Raw genomic sequence first — 20,565 nt, forward strand, 5'->3', positions numbered from 1 at the left:
GAGGTTAAAGCATATACTGTATGTTATTTCAATTATTTCAATTTTTTTGAGGCTTGTTTTATGGCCTTAAATTTGGTTGATCTTGGTATACATTCTATGCTCACTTGAAAATAAAGTGTATTTTGTTGTTTTAGGGTGGAGTAGTAGTCGGAGAAGGCATTGGCACCCCACTCCAGTACTCTTGCCTGGAAAATCCCATGGACAGAGAAGCCTGGTAGGTTACAGTCCATGGGGTCGCTGAGGGTCGGACACAACTGAGCGACTTCACTTTCACTTTTAGCTTTCATGCATTGGAGAAGGAAATGGCAACCCACTCCAGTGTTCTTGCCTGGAGAATCCCAGGGACGGGGGAGCCTGGTGGGCTGCCGTTTATGGGGTCGCACAGAGTCGGACATGACTGAAGCGACTTAGCAGCAGCAGCAGCAGCAGTAGTCTGTGAATGTCAGCTAGATACTGTTTGTTGATAATGTTGTTGGTTGATGGCATTGTCCTTTGCTGTTTTTTGTCTAGTTCTTCTATCAGTTGTTGAGGACGAGTGTTGAACTTTCCAACTATAATCGTGGATTGTCTATTCTTTCACTTCTATTGGATTTTGCTTCACACATTCTGTAGCTCTGCTGTTTCGTACTTACACATTTAGAGTGCTATGTTTTGGTGGGTCAACCCTTTCCTTATTGCATAATATCCTTCTCTGTCTTGGATAATTTTCTTTGTTCTGAAATCTACTATGCTGTTGCTGCTTAGACAGCTTCAGTTGTGTCCAACTCTGTGCGACCCTATGGACTACAACCCACCAGGTTCCTTGGTCCATGGGATTCTCCAGGCAAGAATACTGGAGTGGGTAGCCATGCCCTCCTCCAGGGAATCTTCCTGACCCAGGCGTTGAATCTGGGCCTCCTGAATTGCAGGCAGATTCTTTACCACTGAGCCACCTGTATTATAGCCACTCCTATTTTCTTTTAAAAGTTGAGATATAATCAACATATAACATTATGTTAGTTTCAGGCGTGTAATGTAATGATTCAATATTTATATCTACTGCAAAACAATCACTACAATAAGTCTGGTTAACATTCATCAGCATAAATAGCTACAATTTTTCTTCTTGTGATAAGAACTTTTAAGATTTACTCTCTTAGCAACTGTCAAATATACAATACAGCAATAGTAACTATAGTCACCATGCTATAACTTACATCCCCAGGATTTATTTATTTATTTTATAACCAGAAGTTTGTACCTTTAACTCACCTCTACCCCATTTGCCCACCCCCTACTCCCTGCCTCTGGCAACCACCAAACTGTTCTTTGTATCTATGGGTTCATTTTAATTTTTTGAAGATTACACTTGTAAGTGAGATCATACGGTATTTGTCTTTCTCTGACTTATTTCACTTAGCGTAATTCCCTTCAGTCCCATCCATGTGGTAGCAAGTAGCAAGATACTCTTCTTTCATGGCTGAAAAATATTCCTTTGTGTACATATTCTTTATCCACATTTCCATTGATGGACACTTAGGTTGCTTCCATATCTGCCGGGAACATTGGGGTGCCAATATCCTTTCGAGTTAGGATGTGTTTCCTTCAGAGAAATACCAGAAGTTGCTGTCACAGCGAGCCGGGGCCGGGGGTGTGGCCAAGAAGAGTGAAAATAGGTCACTGGCAACTCCACTGTGCTTCCCCTTTCACTCTTAGATGCTGCCGGGGTCCCTGAAGAGGGAAGACACATGAGGATACAGGTAAAAACTATTTTGTTCTCTTTTGCATTAGACAAGCATGCATGGAGCAGCCGCTGAAAGCTGGCACAATTTCGGGGGCTGGGAGCACAGTGGGGACTCTCTTCCCTTCTCCTGCCAGTGTGACAACAGGTAGTAGTCCCCTGTCTTTGAGTATCTCTCTGGCGAGTCATCTGAGAGCAGGAGGGTGCCCTGCCCTCACGGGGTGCCCAGGAGGGGAGAGCGGACCCAGGGAGGCCAGCTCTGAGGTCCTGTGAGGCTCTACGCAGGCTGGTGTTGAGCAGAGCACCTGTCGGGAGCTTTTGCGCACAGGGCCGACTGTTCCCAGACTCCCCACGCCATCTCACCTCAGCAGCCTTCCAATCGCAGGCCTGGGACCCACTCCTTGTGCCCCAGAGACCACCTGAAGCTCCGTGGGGATAAGCATACAGCCCTGCTCTGAGAAGCGTCCCTCTGCCACTGGCCCGGCGTCCTCCAGTGGGTCCCCAATGAGGGTGTGACTGGTGGCTGCTGGCAGAGGGGCACCCTTGCCCAACCCCCGGAGGCTAGTCTTTGCCATGAGGAATGGACACTGGCCCTGGCCACGGCCTTTGTGGGAACCCAAAGGGGGCCCAAAGTGCATCCCTTGGAATACTGACCCTAGGACTAAAGTGTGTAAAATAGTTCCCCTGGCTAAAGAAGTTGGGGTCTTGTGCTGTACTCTAAGGTCCATGCTGGGAAATGCACGAGGCATATACAGCTGGTTAAAGGGCCTGAAAAGGTCTATGCTAAAGATCCCATTTCACATTTTTTAATCCAGCTTTTCTCAAATGGATATGACCTTAAAGACTTTTTGGTGTGTAATGTGATTAACACCTGCAGAACTGTATGGTCCTTGCATGGAGTGTCTACCCCATCCATGCCTGGGGCCAGACCAGCATGACTTCTGTGCCTGGGAATAGGCCCCCTGGTTAGTTTCAGCCAGCAGCCTAGCTTTCCCCACACTAGTCGTGGACACCCAACAGTCCTTAGCTTAAGCCACACAACCGGAGGAGATAAACAGCCGGAGCCGTTGGGGGCAGGGGCGCTGATGTGTGGGAACTGTTGGCTGGGCAGGGAGGGGGTGGGGAGGAGACGAAGGTCTGGGCTGAGACAGGAGACACACTCTGTTGGCCCGTCCTGGTGACCCCCCCCACCCAGGGACAGGCCTGAAGGGTGCAACCATGCAAATTGGGACTTAAATTTAACTCTATGTAAATGTAACTCTGTGTAGAAGTCTAGTGCGTTAGCTGTCCAGCTCATTGTGTGTGTGCACACACACACACACACAGGCAGTGGTTGCACATGGGTGGCCCTTGGACCACCTCTAGCCCACGGACAGGTTTTGTTTGACCAGCATGGTGTTTATTTGTTTTGTTTCAAAGCAAGACAGGAAACTGGCTTCTTGCAGCTTTTAAAACAGTAGAAGATAGAGCAGTGCTGGGCCCACGTTCCCACCTGACTGGAACTGAGATGCATGGCCTTTACTCAAGGCCGCTGTCCCCACCTGGTTGATTTGTCTCCTACCGAGCCCAGGGTATGGGGGGGGGGGGCGGTGCTCTGAATGGTCCCTTGGACCACCTTCTTCTGAGTCCTCTCAGATCCATCTAAATACTCTCCTGGCATCATACTTAATGACTGGCTTTAGAGTTGTTGTTGTTGTTTTCCTGGTCTTTAAAATCAGTTTGGCCCTGTCTCTTTCCTATGTGAAACCCTTCCCTGGTTACCCCAAGGTAAGCTCCAAGTCATCTAGGGCCTGACATTTGAGGTGCTCAGCAATTTGGTGCCACTCAAAGCTTGAGAGCTGGCCAGCAAGTTTATAGAAGTTTGGATGGATGATTGATTGGATGGATGGATGGTTGGAAGAAAGGAAGAAGTGCTAGTCCTACATGGTGTTGGGCTGATGGGAGAGGCATGGCATATCCTGAAAAGGCCCATGAGCTTCTGGAATTCCCTATCCTGCTGTGCAACCAGTCACTGTTCTCTGGGGATCAGGGAAAAGGGGTTGGCATAGGTGCGCAAGAAGAGCTGTCTGGAAGATGTCAGCGACCAGGTGGCTCAAAGACAAACTCTTCCTGGCCCAGGCTCCTGCCTAGACACAGCACCATGCATCTCCTTGGCCCCTCGCTCCTGCTTCTCGGTAAGGATGGCAGTCTCGGTGGGTCCTTGGGTCTGGGCTGATGGTGGAATCTGGAGGAGGAGGAAAGACAGGGGAAGAGAAGAGTAAATGTGGGGCAGGGTGGGGACCGGCAGTGTGTGTGTGTGTATATATATGTGTATATATATATCTGTGTGTGTGTGCGTGTGTTTGGGCTTCTAAGGTGGCGTTAGTGGTAAAGAACATGCTTGCCAAGGCAGAAGACATAAGAGTTGTGGGTTCGATCCCTGGGTTGAAAGATCCCCTGGAGGAGGGCATGACAACTCACTCCAGTATTCTTGCCTGGAGGATCTCCATAGACAGAGGAGCCTGGCAGGCTACAGTCCATAGGGTCGCAAGGAGTCAGACACGACTGAAGCAACTTAGCACACATGCACGCACATATCCAGGGGATCTTCCCAACCTAGGGATTGAATCTGGGTCTCCCGCATCGCAGGCAGATTCTTAACCATCTGAGCCACCAGGGAAGCTCATACATGTGATCCCTCTCCCTCCCTGTCTCTTCAGGGGAAATTCTTTATTCCTTTGAAAGTTCTCAGTGTCCCTCACTAGTGTTTTCTGTTCACTTTGGTGGGTTCCAGAATACTTGGCTTTCTCTGACTCAGCCTGGAACTTTAGGCATCCTAAGACCCTCTATGCCTGGGATGGAGCCTGCGTCTGGATCCCTTGCACATACAGTTCGGTAAAGGGTGGTGGACACACCCTAGATAACCTGACTGTGTACCACAATTTTACGTATGACAAGAAGACCAAGCACTACAACGGGACCATCCTCTATAATAAGAGCCTGAAAACCAAGGAGTCTACCCCCAGTCAGGAAAGGGTACAATTCTTGGGAAACAACAGAAACAATTGTACCCTTCTCATCAATCCTGTCAAAGTCAATGACAGCGGCCTTCTGGGGCTGAGGGTGACATCGGGGACTGACAAATGGATGGCATCTCTAAACCTCAGCATCTCTGGTAAGGCCCTGAGGATGGGTCCCTTTGTCTCAGCAGGGAGGAAGGTGGGGAAACATCCGACTCCTGGGACCGATCACAAACTGGGTTGCCTGCAGAGGCCAGACGGGGATGCCAGAGAGTGACCATCGTGGCACAAGGACCCTGTGGAGCCCATGGCAAACTGGAGTGTGGGCGTTCACCCCTCCTTGAGCAGACTGCCTGCCACTCAGCTCCTGTACATTCTAGAATCTGGCTTCTGGGTTGCCTGATTTTTTCAGAGAACATGGAGATCTGAATTTTCAAGGGAAACCTCCCAGTGTGTTAATGTGAGGGATTAATTCTAATTAGCCCTATGTGGCTACCTGGCACACGGATAGGGTATGAACAAAACACAGGTGTGGGGACCCCACTCCAGGCGGCATGCTCACTCTGTTCCATAGCCTGTGGATTTGGTGGGTGGTTCTATGCAGCCCTATGTTTGGGGTGAGAGATGCCACAATATGAGGGTGACCCAGCCCCAGGGATAGGGGAGACTGGCTGCACAACAGACCTCTCCACTAAAGGAAAGTAAACACAGAAGGCAAACACCAGGGCGTGTGACTGAAGTAAGCGTAAACCATAAGACACAGTTCCTAAGGAGGACCAGCTTTCACAAGCCCTTTCAGAAGGTATTTTGGCTGAGCAGAGAAAGGCAGGCCTGGGGAGAGGTGGACGGAGTGACCGGGGATTCCTGATGGGTTACTTGGGGCAGGGCGTCTACAGTGGGTCCATCTCTCAGGCTTCCAGCGTGGTCCCTGCTCTTTTTGTTTTTCTTTTTTTAAAAAACAGTTTTATTGAGATAAGTCTAATACAACTCACCTATGAAAAGTGTTCCGTTCAGTATTTTTTGGTGTATTTACAGACATGTTCAACCATTACCACAGTCAATTTTATAACATTTACATCATCTAGAATTGCAGTGCCTTCACCTGTCACTCCTGTGATAGCTAATTTGTGTGTAGATATGTCTGGGCTACAGTAGCCTGGAATGTGATCGAACGTTATTTTGGATTTTCTATGAAGATGTTTTTAGATAAGATTAATATTTATTTTATTTATTTTTAAAAATTTATTTGTTTAATTGGAGGATAATTACTTTATAATATTGTGATGGTTTTTGCCACACATCAGTGTGAATCAGTCACAGGTATACAGGTGTCCCCTCCATCCTGAACCCCGCTCCCATCTGCCTCCCCACCCTATCCACCCAGGTTGTACAAAGAGCATTGCTGTGGGTGCCCTGCTTCACACACCAAACACACACTGGTTATCTATTTTACACATGGCAGTGTATATGTTTCAGTGCTACTTTCTCAAATCATCCCACCCTCTCCTTCTCCCACTGAGTCCCTGCTCTTTTGCAGAGAGTGCTCCTCAACCCCACATAGAGCTCCATCAGGAAATCCGGGAGGACCAGGAAGTCACTGTCACCTGCTCACTGAATTTCGCCTGCCGTGATTACCAGGTCCATTTGCAGTGGTCCCTGGAGGGGTCTGTGACCACCTCTACCATCCTCTCCCCAGAGAGGGTCGCCACCCAGAGCCACCTCAGTTTCCAGCCCAAGTGGACTCATGATGGCAAGAACCTGACCTGCCAGCTCTGGGACCCCATGAAACAGCGGATACTCTCGGAGAAAACGGTGTTGCTGGAAGTGAAGCGTGAGTCTCCCCGATGCTTCTGTGGGAGAGACGAGGGTCTTGTCCTCTCTCCACCTCCTCAAAGGGGCATGGGAGCTCAGAGAAGGAAGCATGATGGGTCTGTGGGCACCTGCAGATGGGAATGGTCCAGGCAGAGCTTCGGCACCCCCTCTATCTTTCCCATCATCAGCGCTGGTGTTTCAGGGCATGAATTCATGTTAGCATCTGCTTCCCCGGTGGCACTCATGGTAAAGCAGGAGACATAAGAGATGCAGGTTTGATCCTGGGCCGGGAATATCTCCTGGGGGAGGGCATGGCAATCCACTCCAGAATTCTTACTTGGAGAATCCCCCTGGACAGAGGAGCCTGACAGGCTACAGTCCATGGGGTCACAAAGAGTTGGACATGACCAAAGCGACTGAGCACGCATGCACACCAGTCAAACAGAATAAAATAATTTAATCTATCCTCAAGCCATGACATGATTTGGGGATCACTTGGCTAAGGGTTTTTTGTTCCCCTGGGGGGATGGGGTGAAGAATTTTTTCACATCATTATTGGAGGTTCATTCATTCATTCAATAAATATTTATTGTGAACCTACTAGGCGCTAAGCCATATTATGGCTGCCAGGCATAGAGCAATGAGCAAAGTTCTTGCCCACGTGGAACTAGCATTGCAGTGGGGGATAGAAGAGCAAATAGATGATCAGGGGAATACAGAACAAAATTTTAGGTGGTGCTGAGTGTAGTTAAGAAAAAATAGGGACTTCCTTGGTGGCCCAGTGGTTAAGACTCTGCCTTGCCATGCGGGGGGCACAGGTTCAGTTTCTAGTCAGGGAACTAAGATCCCACATGCTGGAGAGCAACTAAACTCATGTGTCAAAACTAGAAAGTCCATGTGCTGCAACTAGAGAGTCCGTGCTCCACAACTAGAGCCTGTGTGCTGCAACGAAAGATCCCACATGATGCAACGATGACCATGTCCTGCAGCTAAGTCCCACCTCAGCCAAATAAATAAATGTTTTAAAAGAGAGAAAGTAAAAGGAAATCAGGGCTAGGACAGACAGAGTGAGGGGTGGAGGCTTAACTCAAGCTGAGACTCAGTGAAGGAAGGGACTGAGGCGGGCACACAGTATCTTTGTGAGAAGAGCAATCCAGGGAGAGGGAAGAACTAGTTCGAGACCTTGAGGTAGGAACTTGGCATGTCTGCATCAGAGCAAGGGGTCCAGGGGCCCAGTGGTAGGAAAGGAAGGCCGAGAGGGACTGGGACACTAGATCTCAGGGGCTGCAGTGAGGGGTTTGGGTTTTTCTCTAAGTGTGGAATCCATGGAATGGCTTCAAGCAGGGGAGTGGCAAGCTCTGATGGACCGTCCTGGGAATGCTGCTGACTGCTGGCAGAGACCAGAGCTTTGGGGACTGGGCTTGGGGGGAGCAGAGAGATGACTCGGGAGGCTGTGACAGTCCCCTGGTGCTTGGACCAGCCCACCTTTGTTGACAAGGGCAACAAGGAGTGGCTCCAGACTCTCGGCCCACTCTGTGTAGGCTGCTACTTTATCAGAATAAAAGAGCTGCAACTTCTCAGCACTTAACACCCTCGGAGAATTCCCTACCCCTTCTGCACTGTCCTCTGCTCCTCCAGACGCACCAAAGTTGGAGATCCAGGTCAGCCCCCAAGAAGCCATCGTCACAGAGGGAGAGTCTGTGACCATGAGGTGCCAGGTCATCAGCAGCAACCCGCCGCACTGGAGTGTGTCCTGGTTCAAGGACAGGACAAAACTGAAGGAGGAGGGGACAACACTCGTTCTGCCCGAAGTGACCAGGACGATGAGCGGGCAGTACACGTGCCAGGTCTCCAATGATGTGGGCTCAAGACAGTCAGATGTGGTGGATCTCCAGGTGCACTGTGAGCCTCCTGGGAGCTGCAAAAGGGGCAGGCTGGGAGTCAGCAGGGGTGCCACCCAGGCCCTCAGGAGGGGACCCATAGAGGCCTCTGCTCACCCCACCCCCCGCTTCGGCCCCTTCTTCCAGATCCTCCAGAACCTTCCTGGGTTCAGCTCTCCCCCTCGTCAATTAAAGAAGGAGTTACAGTAGAGCTGACTTGTATGTCAGTAGCCAATCCTCCTCCAGCGAATTACACCTGGTACTTCAATGAGCAAGAAATACCCGGAAAGAACGGCAGGACCTTCCAGATCCCTCAAGTCCTCGTCAAGCATGCTGGGAGGTACTCCTGCTTGGCAGAAAATAGTCTTGGGCCTGGATCTGTTGACCGGGAAGCTGACTTGAACGTCCAGTGTGAGTAGTTGCAGAGGAAATAGAAGAGTCCGAGAAGGGACAGCAAGCAGAAACCAGGGGCTCCCGACAGATTAGCTTCTGGGAGGTGGGCCTTGTGCTATAGTTCACAGTCATGTCCTTAGCACCAGAAGAGGCCTGGCTCGTGGGAGGTGCTCAGTAGATGTTTGTTGACTGAATGAACGGCAAGCTGCCAGGGTCCCATGAGGGACACAGAGACGTGGCATTGCTATGCAGCAACTGAGTCCCTGGAGAGGTCCTGAAGTATTTGAGAACTGGGGCAAAATGCCTTGTTACCTCTCTGTCATCTGGCCCTGTTTAGCACCAGTGAGTCTTGTTACTGAGCAGAGCCCGGGACAAAGAGAGTCCCTGTATTTGATCCTTGGACCCTGGGGCGTCATAGTATGGGCCAAATACACTGGATACCCAAATCCTGGAATCTAGACAACGGATATGGTTTACATAGTGGCAGCAACGTGTTTACCACTTGCCGTGTGGCTCTAATGGCCTCCTCTCACTCCGTCCTCACAATGTTCCACAAGGTTAGCTACTCACAGGACCCCATTTGACAGATGAGTAAACTGAGGTCTGCAGCCTCCAAGTGGCAGGATCCAGCAGTCTAGCTCCAGAGCTATGCTTTTTCTTTTTTAAATGAATGCCCTTGCTCTATGACCAAGCCTTGACAGCCCCCAGACCCATGCAGAGATCCACAAACAGCAGCCCCTCCTTTCTCAGCACCATAGGTATATACTCTGCCCAGAGCTGTTCTCTTAACCACTGCACCATCCTACCTCAAACCACAACCAGGCCAAATGGCCAGGGCAAGAGGGAAGCACAAGCCTTCCCTCAGCTAACTGACAAACTGCGTCAATGCAGGGCATGGGGAGAGCAGAGAGGAAGCCGGAAGGAACAGATACTGATATTAGAGGTAGCTATATTTTCTTCATTCATCTCTCTGGTTTTCTCCAAGATCCCCCCAAGGGGGTCACCACGGTGATTCAAAACCCCACACCGATTCGAGAAGGAGACAGTGTGACCCTGTCCTGCACCTTCAATTCCAGTAACCCCAGAGTTACTCGATATAACTGGAATAGCCCAGGCTCCCAGGACCATACATCACAGAAGCTGACGATTCAAAAAGTCACCTGGGATGCACAGCCAGTCAAATGCGAAGCCTGTAACCAGTGGTGTTCGTGGTCTCCCTCTGTCAACCTGAACGTCCTCTGTGAGTGCCCCAGGCCCGCGGGAACTGGGGGGTAGCCCAGTTGGGATAATGGGGTTCTAAGAGTAAGGAGCCCGAAGCCTGGACCACAGTCCTCACAGAGAACTGAGGGATGAGAGTCAGGCCTCGGAGCCAAGGGGAGAGGGAGTCTTGGGGACAGGAGGAGGGAAAGGGATGCCAGAGGTCAGCCTGAGGTCCTTGCTCTCCAGATGCCCCCAGGGACGTCAACATTCAGATCAGCCCTAATACAGAGATTCAATCTGAGAAGCGGGTCCTCCTCCAGTGTCAATACTCAAGTAGCCGTCCCGCGGACGTCCACTTCTTCTGGAAGAAAGATGGAAGCCTTCTGAAGGAAGGGAAGACACTTACCTTTGGCCAAATCTTTCCAGAAGATTCGGGAACCTACCACTGCTTGGTCAACAACTCCATAGGACAGACCTCATCTAAGGCCTATGAGCTCCAAGTGCTGTGTGAGTAGCTGGAGCTGGAGGTGGACGGCAGAGATGGGCAGAGGACCAGTGACCTGAATCCTGACTTTGCTTGTCCTGCAGATGCTCCCAGGAGGCTGCGTGTGTCCATCAGCCCGAAAGACGGGGTGGTGGAGGGGAAGACGGCAGTCCTGACCTGTGAGAGTGACGCCAACCCTCCCATCTCCCACTACGACTGGTTTGATGGGAAAAACCAAGACCTTCACTATTACGGTCAGATGCTGAGGTTGGAGCCTGTGAAGCTGCAGCATGCAGGCAGCTACTGGTGCCGGGGGACCAACCGTCTGGGCCAGAGCCAGTCGCCCCCCACCACCCTCACTGTCTACTGTAAGGCCCCCTCCTTCTTCTTCTCTGGCCCTGGCCACTCCTGGGGCTTCCTCCTTGGCTGTGCTGCTGTGTGTTCAGATCACATCCTTGATCCTGCCCTGCGTACCCTCCCTCTCCTGCAGGGGGCGGACGGGGGTGTGGGGAACCCTGCGCTCAGAGGCCCCCCTGCTCCACACACAGCTATTCCATCTTCCTTCTGCTCAGTCTCTTCAGACTCCAGGAGGACTCCCTCTCTGCCTGCCCCCCTCCTTTCAGACACCCTGAGCTCCTATTGGCTCCCTCTCTCTGCCCCTCCCTCTCTGTCTCACCCTTGAAAGGTTGCTTGTTTCTATCTTTTGATTTTTTTTTACCAGTTTTTTTTTTTTTTTTTAAGACAATGCAAGTACATGGTAAAAAAAAAAAAAAAAAAAGAAAAGAAAAGAAACAGCATGGAAGGGTAAATAGTGGAAGGTCAGTCACTTCTCCTTTCTTGCTCCCTGAGAACTCTGCCTCCTCTCCACCCTCAAGGCTTTCACTGTTGGCTGGGTATGTCTCCTTGCAGAAATATTCTGTTTGTGCACAATAGGCCTCTAGAGACCTGTGTCCATACACCCTTCTTTGTTACTTAGACTTTGGAAGAGCTCACACATTGCCTTGAATTTTCCTTCCTTCATGTAATGGGGGCTTCCCTGGTGGCTCAGATGGTAAAGAATCTGCCTGCAATGCTGGGGACCTGGGTTGGATACCTGGGTCGGAAAGACCCCCGGGAGAAGGGAATGGCAACCCACTCCAGTACTCCTGCCTGGAGAATTCCATGGACAGAGGAGCCTGGTAGGCTACAGTCCGTGGGGTCGCAAAAAGTCAGACACGACTGAGCGGCTAACACTTTCACTTTCCATGTAATAACAGCACTTGGAGATTGTTCTAGATTTGTGCATAAACAGGTGTCTGAAGAGTCTGGAAACATAGGGGGAAATATTCACTTACTGTGTTTTTCTCAGATTAGTGATTGGAGCCAGGACTTTAAACTTAGAGGATCCTCAGCATGTAAAGCTGGTGCTAAGGCGAGCCAACCTAAGTGTGTCATTCGGAAAAGTGACCTAACACCACGTTCCCTAGGTCTCCCCTCCGCAGACACCCTGAGACCTGCCTCTTTTCCTCAGGGTGCAATGTTGCAAAACTATGTGCCCAGTGCCCTCCTCAAGGCTGGACACAGTCTCCTGCTCCGGGCACACCCACAAAGAGAACTGTAGGCTTGGTTCCTGCCTGGACTTGCTGGGTTGAAGGACAAGTGATTTTAAGTAAAGCCAAGTGGCCCTTGGGGCTTCCCAGGTGGCGCTAGTGGTAAAGAACCCACCTGCCAATGCAGGAAATGGAAGATCCCTGGGTCAGGAATATCCCCTGGAGGAGGGCATGGCAACCCACTCCAGTATTCTTGCCTGGAGAATCCCATTGACAGAGGAGCCTGGAGGGCTACAGTCCATGGGGTCGCAAAGAGTCGGACACGACTGAAGCGACTTAGCACAAGTTCACACGCAAGAGACCTTCTGATGAGACAGTATCATTTATGAGGGTCACATGCTCTTCGGGTGCCTGAATCCGTCACAAAGCAGACACTCCTCTTGAAAACCGATTGCACCTCCCTCCTAATGAGATGTCCGGAAGGCAGGGCTGGCTTCTCTCTCTTATTCTGAGTCACGTGCCCGGGGCATGGAGGAGTTTCACAGGCTAGAAGGACAGTGGCCTCGCAGAGAGAAGCCGAGGATACCTCCCAGGCAAAGGGCAGAGCAGGCCTGCTCCCCGACTGAGGCTGTGCCATCAACTGATGTACCTCCCTTCTCCATCAGACAGTGCTGCCACCATCAGCAGGCGTGCGGCCTTGGGAGTGGGGTTCTGCCTGGCCATCTTCCTTCTGGCCATCTGGGGAGTCAAGCTTCAGCGGAGGTGAGTGCCTCCCACCACCTGCCTCCTTTGCTTTGCCTCCCGCATCCCAGTGAGTGGGTCCCTGTCACTCAGCCTTGCAGCCCCCAGCATGCTGGGTCCTCAGGGTGCTCTCCCCAGGCCCTTCGTCCTCTCTGATCACGTCTTTATTTCTCAGTTGGAAGAGGATTCAGAGACAGCAGGGCCTTCAAGAAAGTTCCAGTGGACAGAGCTTCTTTGTGAGGAATTTAAAGGTAGGAGGGCAGAAAGAGGGAATGCAGGGCAGGTCTTGAAGTCAAGAAAGAAGCAAACTGGAAAATCAACTATGTGTCAGTTAAAAAATAAAAAAGAACTTTCCTGGCAGTCCAGTGGTTAAGACTTCGCCTTCCAATGCAGGGCATGTTGGGTTCCAACAGGTAGCTAGGATCCCACATGTCACAGGACCAACAAACCAAAACATAAGACAAAAGCAATATTGTAACAAATTCAATAAAGGCTTTTAAAAGGATGGTCCACATTAAAAAAAATCTTTAAAAAGAAACACAGTGGACATGGATGATAGACTACTGTGGGGGTGGGTGGGGGAGCTAGGATGGGGAGAGGAGTGATAAGAGCTGAAATTTTGTCTTTCTCTCAGGCTAGAAGGACCCCCCAAGCCGAACGCCCTGCCTCCCTGGGGTGCTACAACCCGGTGATGGAAGATGCAGTCAGCTATGCTACCTTGAGCTTTCCTCTTGGCGAGACTGACACTCGGAGACTTAGGTACCAGGGGGGTGACACCTGCACCCTGGGAGGGACATGGGGGTAGCGCTTCCATCTTGCCTTCCTCTTTGCTTCATCTTCTCATTCCAGCTCTGTAATGACCCCCTGGAGAATGGTCTAGGGAACTGGATCTATGCCTTCAAGCAAGGGCCAGTCTCCCTCACCAAGGCTGAGGCTTCATGAAACACACACATGCGTTCACTCGGTGGACACCTGAGCTCCTGCTGTGAACACAGGGGGCTGAGAGGCTGGGGGTGCTCTTAGGGGCTGGGGGAGTTGGAAAAAGGAGCAAATTGCATGCAAAAGTCTTCACCTGTTGTTATCTATCTGCCTTCCCTCTCAGAGATGCAGGGAGCTCAGAGATGCGGGAAATTCCCCCAAGCAGGGACGACAGGGTCACCTATGCTGTGGTGCAGAACTGTCAAGCGGTAAGAGGGCAGGGCTGTAGGAGGCGTGGGGAGAGGGAACCTGGCCTCACCCCTGCGTCCCAGACAGGAAGGACCCAGTGGGCTCCGTGGTGGCAGAGGCTCGGCAGGGGGAGGGCTGCCCAGGCCCCGGCATGGTCAGAGCTGGGGCAGGCATCTCCCAATTAGAGAGGTCAACTGCGGCCAGTTTCCGGACGAGAGGGCTTCGTCTTGGGCCCTTGGGACCCCGGGGTGGGGGTAGGGGGGGCCAGGAGGGAAGGGGCAGTGGGAGTGGACAGTGGAAAGCTGCTCACCACACTGTGGCTTCCTCAGGCCGACTATGAGAACGTGACTCCGGAGGTCCTAGACGATGAGGGCATTCATTACTCCGAGCTGGTCCATTTTGGGAATGGGAAGCGGGCACTGGCCCAGGAAGGAGTGGAATACGTGACCCTCAAGCACTGATGGGCCAAAACCTTCTCAGCTCCTGCTGCTCTGCTGGGGCGTTATACACGTGCACGCACGCATGCACAGTTACTGCAGCCCAGCTGGTGCAGAGAACTTTGTATGTGGCCCAGACACAGTGTCCCTTCTTAGCACTGGTAACCCTCCAAAGGGTTTGTTCCTGGTCCTTTCCTCTCAGCGTCTCATCTACATACCTACCTTGAACTGTACAAATCTTCCCCCTGCCCCTCCCCAGCCATCTGTCACCACCTGTGTGTGTGTGGTCTGTTAGTCGCTCAGTCGTGTCCAACTCTTTGTGACCCCATGGACCGTAGCCTGTCAGGCTCCTCTGTCCATGGGATTCTCCCGGCAACAATACTGGAGTGGATTGCCATGCCCTTCTCCAGGGGATCTTCCCGAACCAGGGACTGAACCTGGGTCTGCTGCATTGCAGGCCGAACCTTTACCGTCTGAGCCACCATCTGCCCCCTCCCAAACCCCATCCCCTAGATGGCCGTGTCCCCGCTGGGATCAGCTGGTCATTATTTTTATTTCTCTCTCATCCCGTTCCTTTGACAAGTGACCCCTGCTCGATAACTGCACTCACTAATATAATGCCTAACTTTTGCCTCCGGGACAAAGAGGTAGAGAGAGGCACTGCCCTGGGCCAGTTCCTCCTCTAGGAGGCATTCCACGGAGAGGATTATGCTGCTGCGGCCCCTGTCCTTGGAGGTCTCGGGGTCTGAGATGTACACCAATGTGGATACAAGTGTAAGAGACACAGAGCTGCACAATAAACCTGACTCAGATATTGCATCAAACAGCCAGTGAGTGATTTCCAGTTTGCAGAGTCTGAGTGGGGACAGGGAGATGGGGCAGGCATCCAAGGGCTTGGGAAGAAGGGAAAGGTCATGATCAAATCACCAGACTGGAGAGCCCATCTTCTGGTTGCCGAGACTCCACTGGCATCACAGACAGAGTCTGGGTCTCAACTCTTCCACCTGACCAGCCAAATGAGCTTGGGCAGAGTTCACCAGCTTCTCTAAGCCTCAGTTTCTTCATCTGTTAAAAAGAAGATGCAGGTGGTTAGAGATAGGAAATGAGCTATAATCTTATGTCATATTATAAGAAGGCTAACACAGCAGCCAAAAGTCCCTAAAAATCAAATTCCTATCTGATTTGCATCTCTTGAAGACTGTGAAAAGGGGAAGCCAACTCATTACTCACAGCACTTCTCAAAAAGTGGCCTTGCTGAGTTCTTTCACAACCCACAGCTGCATGGCTTCTCGAAGACCTGGAGGGACCTCTCACCCTTTCTACCTTTGTTTACCCCCACTCGTTTTCTAGTATGTTTCCTGGCCGACTTGCCCTCTGCTTCTCCGTCTGTTCTCTCTCTACCCGTTCCACTTCTGCCAAGGGGCCAAAGCCCATTCTCCTTCGGGGCAGGAAAGCGTGGTTCATCAATCAGCAAGATGCTCAGCAAATTCCTGGCCTGTGATGAGTGTTCTGAAGACATCATCTTCCTTTCCTGCCCTCAACATTCCCCCCTGCCCAACACCAGATGCTCTCTGCAAGGTCGTCCTTGGAGTACCCGAGGAGTGGGGTGCTGATTTCCCCATCTAACTTCTTGTCCCTGGTTTGACTTCTTCCTCTTTTTTCTTTCTTTTTTGGCCACACCATGTGGGTTGGGTCATCTCAGTTCTGGGGCCCTCACAGTGAAAGTGCTGAGACTTAACCATTGGACTTCCAGGGAACTCCCTGGTTTATACCTCTTATGAGCACCATATGCTTTTTTTCAGAGAAGGCTTTGAGGACTGTTGAAATGAGAAGGGAAGGGCTTGGGAACCAGAATCACTGAACCCATTCCACCATGTACCTACTGAACACCTGTCACTACATCCAGCACAGAATCAGTTATCGGGATACCAAAAAAAAAAAGATAGAGCATGGTCCTAATCTTAGGGGTCTCTGGTCTAGCTGCCCAGAGGGTTTTAGACACCCAAGGAGCTGGAAGCAGCCTGCAGAGGCCTGGCACGGGGTTCCCTGGCAACCAGCAGGTGACTTCCATCCTGTCCCCATGCCTAGCTGCTGATATCAACCTACTTCATGACCAACTGCCTGAGAGATGTAGCTGTCATCAGGTCCCACTGAGACGTGCACAGCAGAGACTGGGCAGCCTGGGGCCAGAACACATGCAAGCCCCGCATCCAGCCCCAGACCTCACTGTCCTCGTCCAGACAATAGACCATTCATACGACTCAGTGAGTCCCTGCTGTGTATGCAACCAGCAGTGGACAGAGCAGACAGAAAGCTTTGCCCTCACTGGCCAACAGTCTAGTAGTTGTTGCTGTTTAGTCGCTAAGCCGTGTCTGACTCATTTGGGACCCCATGAACTATAGCCTGCCAGGCTCCTCTGTCCGTGGGATTCTCCAGGCAAGAATACTGGAGTGGGTTGCCATTTCTTTCTCCAGGAGATCTTCCTGACCCAGGGATGGAACCTGCATCTCCTGCATTGGCAGGAAGATTCTTTACCACTGAGCCACCAGGGAAGCCGTACATTTTAGCTGAGGAGCTGGCAAATCTGGTGTCTCAGTGTTTCAAGTGCTCAGAATAAACAACACAAAGTGACAGCGGAGGGGCTGGCGCAGAGGCAGGGCCCATAGGGTGCAGGGGCCGAGGGAGCAGAGGCAGGGCCCATAGGATGCAGGGACCGAGGGAGTCTCTGAGGCTGTGATGCTTGGCAGACACCTGGCCTGCCACGCGGGAGAGCCAGTGGAGAAGAGCTTGAAGACCCGCCGTCTCCCTTGGCACCCAGCTTTGTTCATCTCCCAAGCACTCATCACAACAGCTAAAATGGCACTTTTGTTGATTTTTTCCCCAGCCCTGTCTGTTTCTGAGTGTTTCCAAAAGACAGAACCCTAAACAGCAGGTGGTGAGTTCTTCTATATCCCAGGGGAGGTGCTGGATGACAAATGCAGGACTTGGAAGGGAGGCGGCAGAGAACCTGAGATTTAAAGGGAAATATGACCATTTCTTTGGAGGGAGCTATGGATCTGCGGAGAACCTCACGCTACCCGCACTTGAAGCCTGATGGGAAGCATTTCCAGGGAGACACTCGGAGAAACTTATTCTGGGTGACGTGGAATTCGGGGAGGACATAGTGACCTGGTGACTGACACACATGCCCAAGAAAGCTGAAGTCCAGAGAGGCTGTATTGTCAGTCTCACACAGGAGAGAGACAGATGGATAGACAGACACCTGCTATGTGTCAGAGACAGAGAAACAGGACCACAGAGACAGCCTGGGGCCATTTAAATCTCACTTAGGGAGGATGGGGCTTCCCAGGTGGCTCAGTGGGTAAAAGAGCCCATCTGCAATGCAGGAGATGCAGCGAGATGCGAGTTCGATCTCCATGTCAGGAAGTTCCCCTGGAGAAGGGAATGGCAGCCCATTCCAGTATTCTTGCCTGGAGAATCCCATGGACAAAGGAGCCTGGCAGGCTACAGTCAATGGGGTCGAGAAGAGTCGGACACGACTGAAATGACTAAGCAGGCACGTAGGGAGGATGACGCCAACAGGGAGGTGAACGACTGAGTTCCCAGGGGCTGAGAAAGGTAAGCAGCCAGATGAAGGGGCCACCCAGCGTCCCTACAAGTGCCCCAAGGAGGGATCCCCTCTGCCATCAGTGCAGCTCAGAGAGGGGCAGGGCAGACCACTGCCCGGGTACTTCAGTGCCGTCCATCTCAACTTTGCTTGTTCCTGGTCTCTCCTCCTCCTGCTCCTGCCGACACAGGGAGGGTCAGTAACCACCGTCAGAACTTTCCTCGTGGTCCAGTGGCTAAGACTCCGTGCTCCCAATGCAGGGGAGCCAGGTTCAAACCCTGGCCAGGGAACTAGATCCCGCATGCTGTAACTAAAATCCAGCACAGCCAAATAAATTTAGAAAAAATAAATATAAATATGAAAAAAGCAACCACGGTCATCAGGCCAGAGGGGAGAGGAGAGGCCTGTTATCAGGTTCGAGGAGAGGGGAAACTCCAACTAGGCATGATGATCTCATTACCCCACATTACCACCTACTACATGCCAAGTGGAGGTGCTATGGTGACCAGAGGGACTTTTTTAGTCTCTGAGAGTGAGTCTGGCCCTGCCCATGAGCTCATCCAAGAGCAGAGAAGACTTAGCCCCCAGGGCAGGTTTGAACTGTTGGGGGCAGGGTGGAATAAAACTGTGTTCTGGTTGTACCCCACCCACCCTGCTCTTTAAAGGTGCTGGCCAGGCACACCTCCCTCCACCCAACGAAAGCCCACACCTCTAACCTCTCCCCTTCCTGTGTTCACATCACCTTGGACCCTCACCTCCTTCCGAGATGGTCCATTAGCTGCTCATCCAGGCTGTGAGTGCTTCAGGCTAATGGCCCTGCCACCCCGCCCTTCCCTCCCTTCCGGCTCACTGCCCATCCTGGCCACCCTCCCTCAGGGGACTCCTGAGCCTCAGACATCTGGCAGCACCAGGAGGTGAGTCCCTCTTCCTATGGCTTCTCTCCCCATAAGAATGATTCCTCAGATCCCTGCAAGAATGATTGCCCAGATCCCCAGATGCCTCCGCTCAGGGGGAACCCCTGAAGTCAGCTAAAGTCATTCCCTTACACTGAGGGGGCTTGGCTTACCCCTGGACTCTCCTCAGGCGACCCTCTTCTCCTGCCCATGGCCACAATCTTCACCTTCCCCATACCCCAACTTCTTCCCTCAGCTGGGAGTTGCCACCTGACCCACACTGCCTGCTATAGGGGTGCAGAGCCCTCTCTTTACAGGGAATTGGGAAAGGGGCATGAACACAGGAGTCTAGATTCCTCTCTTGAGAAAAACATCCTCTTGGGCTTCACTCTGGTTCTGAATTCTCTCCACCCTTTGTTTTCCCAGAGGCTCAAGAATCAGGAGGTCTTGCCTCTTCTGGGACCTGCCCACCTGTGTTCCATCTCCCATCTGTTGCCAGCGATCGTGTGCTCCATTTTAAGGGGGCACGTGGCAGAGAGAGAGCAGAGGGCTGACAGCGAGCGGTCCCTGCTTGAATCCAGGCTTGACTGCTAAAAACCTGCCACCTCCCTCTATGGGGCATCCATCTCTCCACTGATCTCACTAGACAGCTTCTCGCATCCTGAGCAGTGCTGAGACCAGTCTGTGACTCCAGGAGCCCCCGTTCCTCGGTCCCAGGAGATCTGAGATCAGGGAGTGAGTGGGGCGCACAAGGGGCCCCATGGACCTGCCCCCACAGCTCTCCTTCGCCCTCTATGTGGCTGCCTTCGTGCTGGGCTTTCCACTCAACACCTTGGCCATCGCGGGCGCCGTGTCCCATGCCCGGCTGCGCCTCACCCCCAGCTTGGTCTATGCCCTCCACCTGGGCTGCTCTGATCTCCTGCTGGCGACTTCTCTGCCCCTGAAGGCAGTGGAGGCCCTGGCTGGGGGCACCTGGCCCCTGCCGGCCCCTCTCTGTCCTGCCTTCGCCCTGGTCCACTTCGCTCCACTCTATGCGGGAGGGGGCTTCCTGGCCGCCCTGAGTGTTGGCCGCTACCTTGGAGCTGCCTTCCCCTTGGGCTACCAAGCTGCCCGGAGGCCACTCTACTCCTGGGGCGTGTGTGTGGCCATATGGGCCATCGTTCTCTGTCACCTGGGGCTGGTCTTTGGGCTGGAGGCCCCGGGGGGCTGGCTGGACAATTCCACCAGCTCCTTGGGCATCAGCACACCAATCAATGGCTCTCCGGTCTGCCTGGAGGCCTGGGACCCAGCATCGGCAGGCCCGGCTCGCTTTAGCCTCTCGCTTCTGCTCTTCTTTCTGCCCCTGGTCATCACAGCCTTCTGCTACGTGGGCTGCCTCCGGGCACTGGCCCACTCGGGCCTGAGCCACAGACGGAAGCTAAAGGTGGCCTGGGTGGCTGGCGGGGCCCTGCTCACATTGCTGCTCTGCTTAGGACCCTACAACGCCTCCAACGTGGCTGGCTTCCTGCACCCCGACATTGGAGGCCAGTGGCGGCAGCTGGGGCTCATCACAGGTGCTTGGAGCGTGGTGCTCAACCCTTTGGTGACCGGCTACTTGGGAGGCCACCCTGGCCAGGGGACAGTCTGTGTGGCAAAAACAAAAGCAGGAGCATCCCAGAAATAGTAGCTATTGCTGGGGGGAAAGGGGCAGGGAGCAGGAGAGC

At 52.4% G+C, this 20,565-nt stretch overlaps 2 protein-coding genes across 6 annotated transcripts; both read left to right on the forward strand.

Annotated features, from left to right (window-relative positions):
• The first annotated feature begins 1,638 nt into the window (after window positions 1-1,638).
• Window positions 1,639-15,186, forward strand: CD22 (CD22 molecule). Of its 5 annotated transcripts, none has more exons than XM_061387996.1 (14): window positions 1,639-1,739; window positions 3,839-3,894; window positions 4,494-4,874; window positions 6,257-6,550; window positions 8,170-8,433; window positions 8,559-8,822; window positions 9,790-10,044; window positions 10,251-10,511; window positions 10,593-10,856; window positions 12,683-12,779; window positions 12,934-13,009; window positions 13,393-13,517; window positions 13,861-13,945; window positions 14,255-15,186. In XM_061387996.1, the coding sequence occupies exons 2-14, from the start codon at window positions 3,861-3,863 to the stop codon at window positions 14,384-14,386; spliced, it is 2,532 nt and encodes an 843-aa protein (XP_061243980.1). In that variant the 5' UTR covers window positions 1,639-1,739; window positions 3,839-3,860; the 3' UTR covers window positions 14,387-15,186. The 5 variants fall into 5 exon arrangements, with proteins under 5 accessions (XP_061243980.1, XP_061243978.1, XP_061243977.1 ...); XM_061387994.1 differs by having other exon boundaries at window positions 1,648-1,739; window positions 3,750-3,894; XM_061387993.1 differs by lacking the exon at window positions 1,639-1,739 and having other exon boundaries at window positions 1,746-3,894.
• A 1,863-nt stretch (window positions 15,187-17,049) lies between these two features.
• FFAR1 (free fatty acid receptor 1) lies at window positions 17,050-20,545 on the forward strand. The gene is made up of 3 exons (XM_061388001.1): window positions 17,050-17,297; window positions 17,749-18,883; window positions 19,289-20,545. The coding sequence occupies exon 3, from the start codon at window positions 19,623-19,625 to the stop codon at window positions 20,523-20,525; it is 903 nt and encodes a 300-aa protein (XP_061243985.1). The 5' UTR covers window positions 17,050-17,297; window positions 17,749-18,883; window positions 19,289-19,622; the 3' UTR covers window positions 20,526-20,545.
• Window positions 20,546-20,565: the final 20 nt, after the last annotated feature.

This window comes from Bos javanicus, chromosome 18, assembly GCF_032452875.1.
Source record: "Bos javanicus breed banteng chromosome 18, ARS-OSU_banteng_1.0, whole genome shotgun sequence".
Lineage (NCBI taxonomy): Eukaryota > Metazoa > Chordata > Mammalia > Artiodactyla > Bovidae > Bos > Bos javanicus.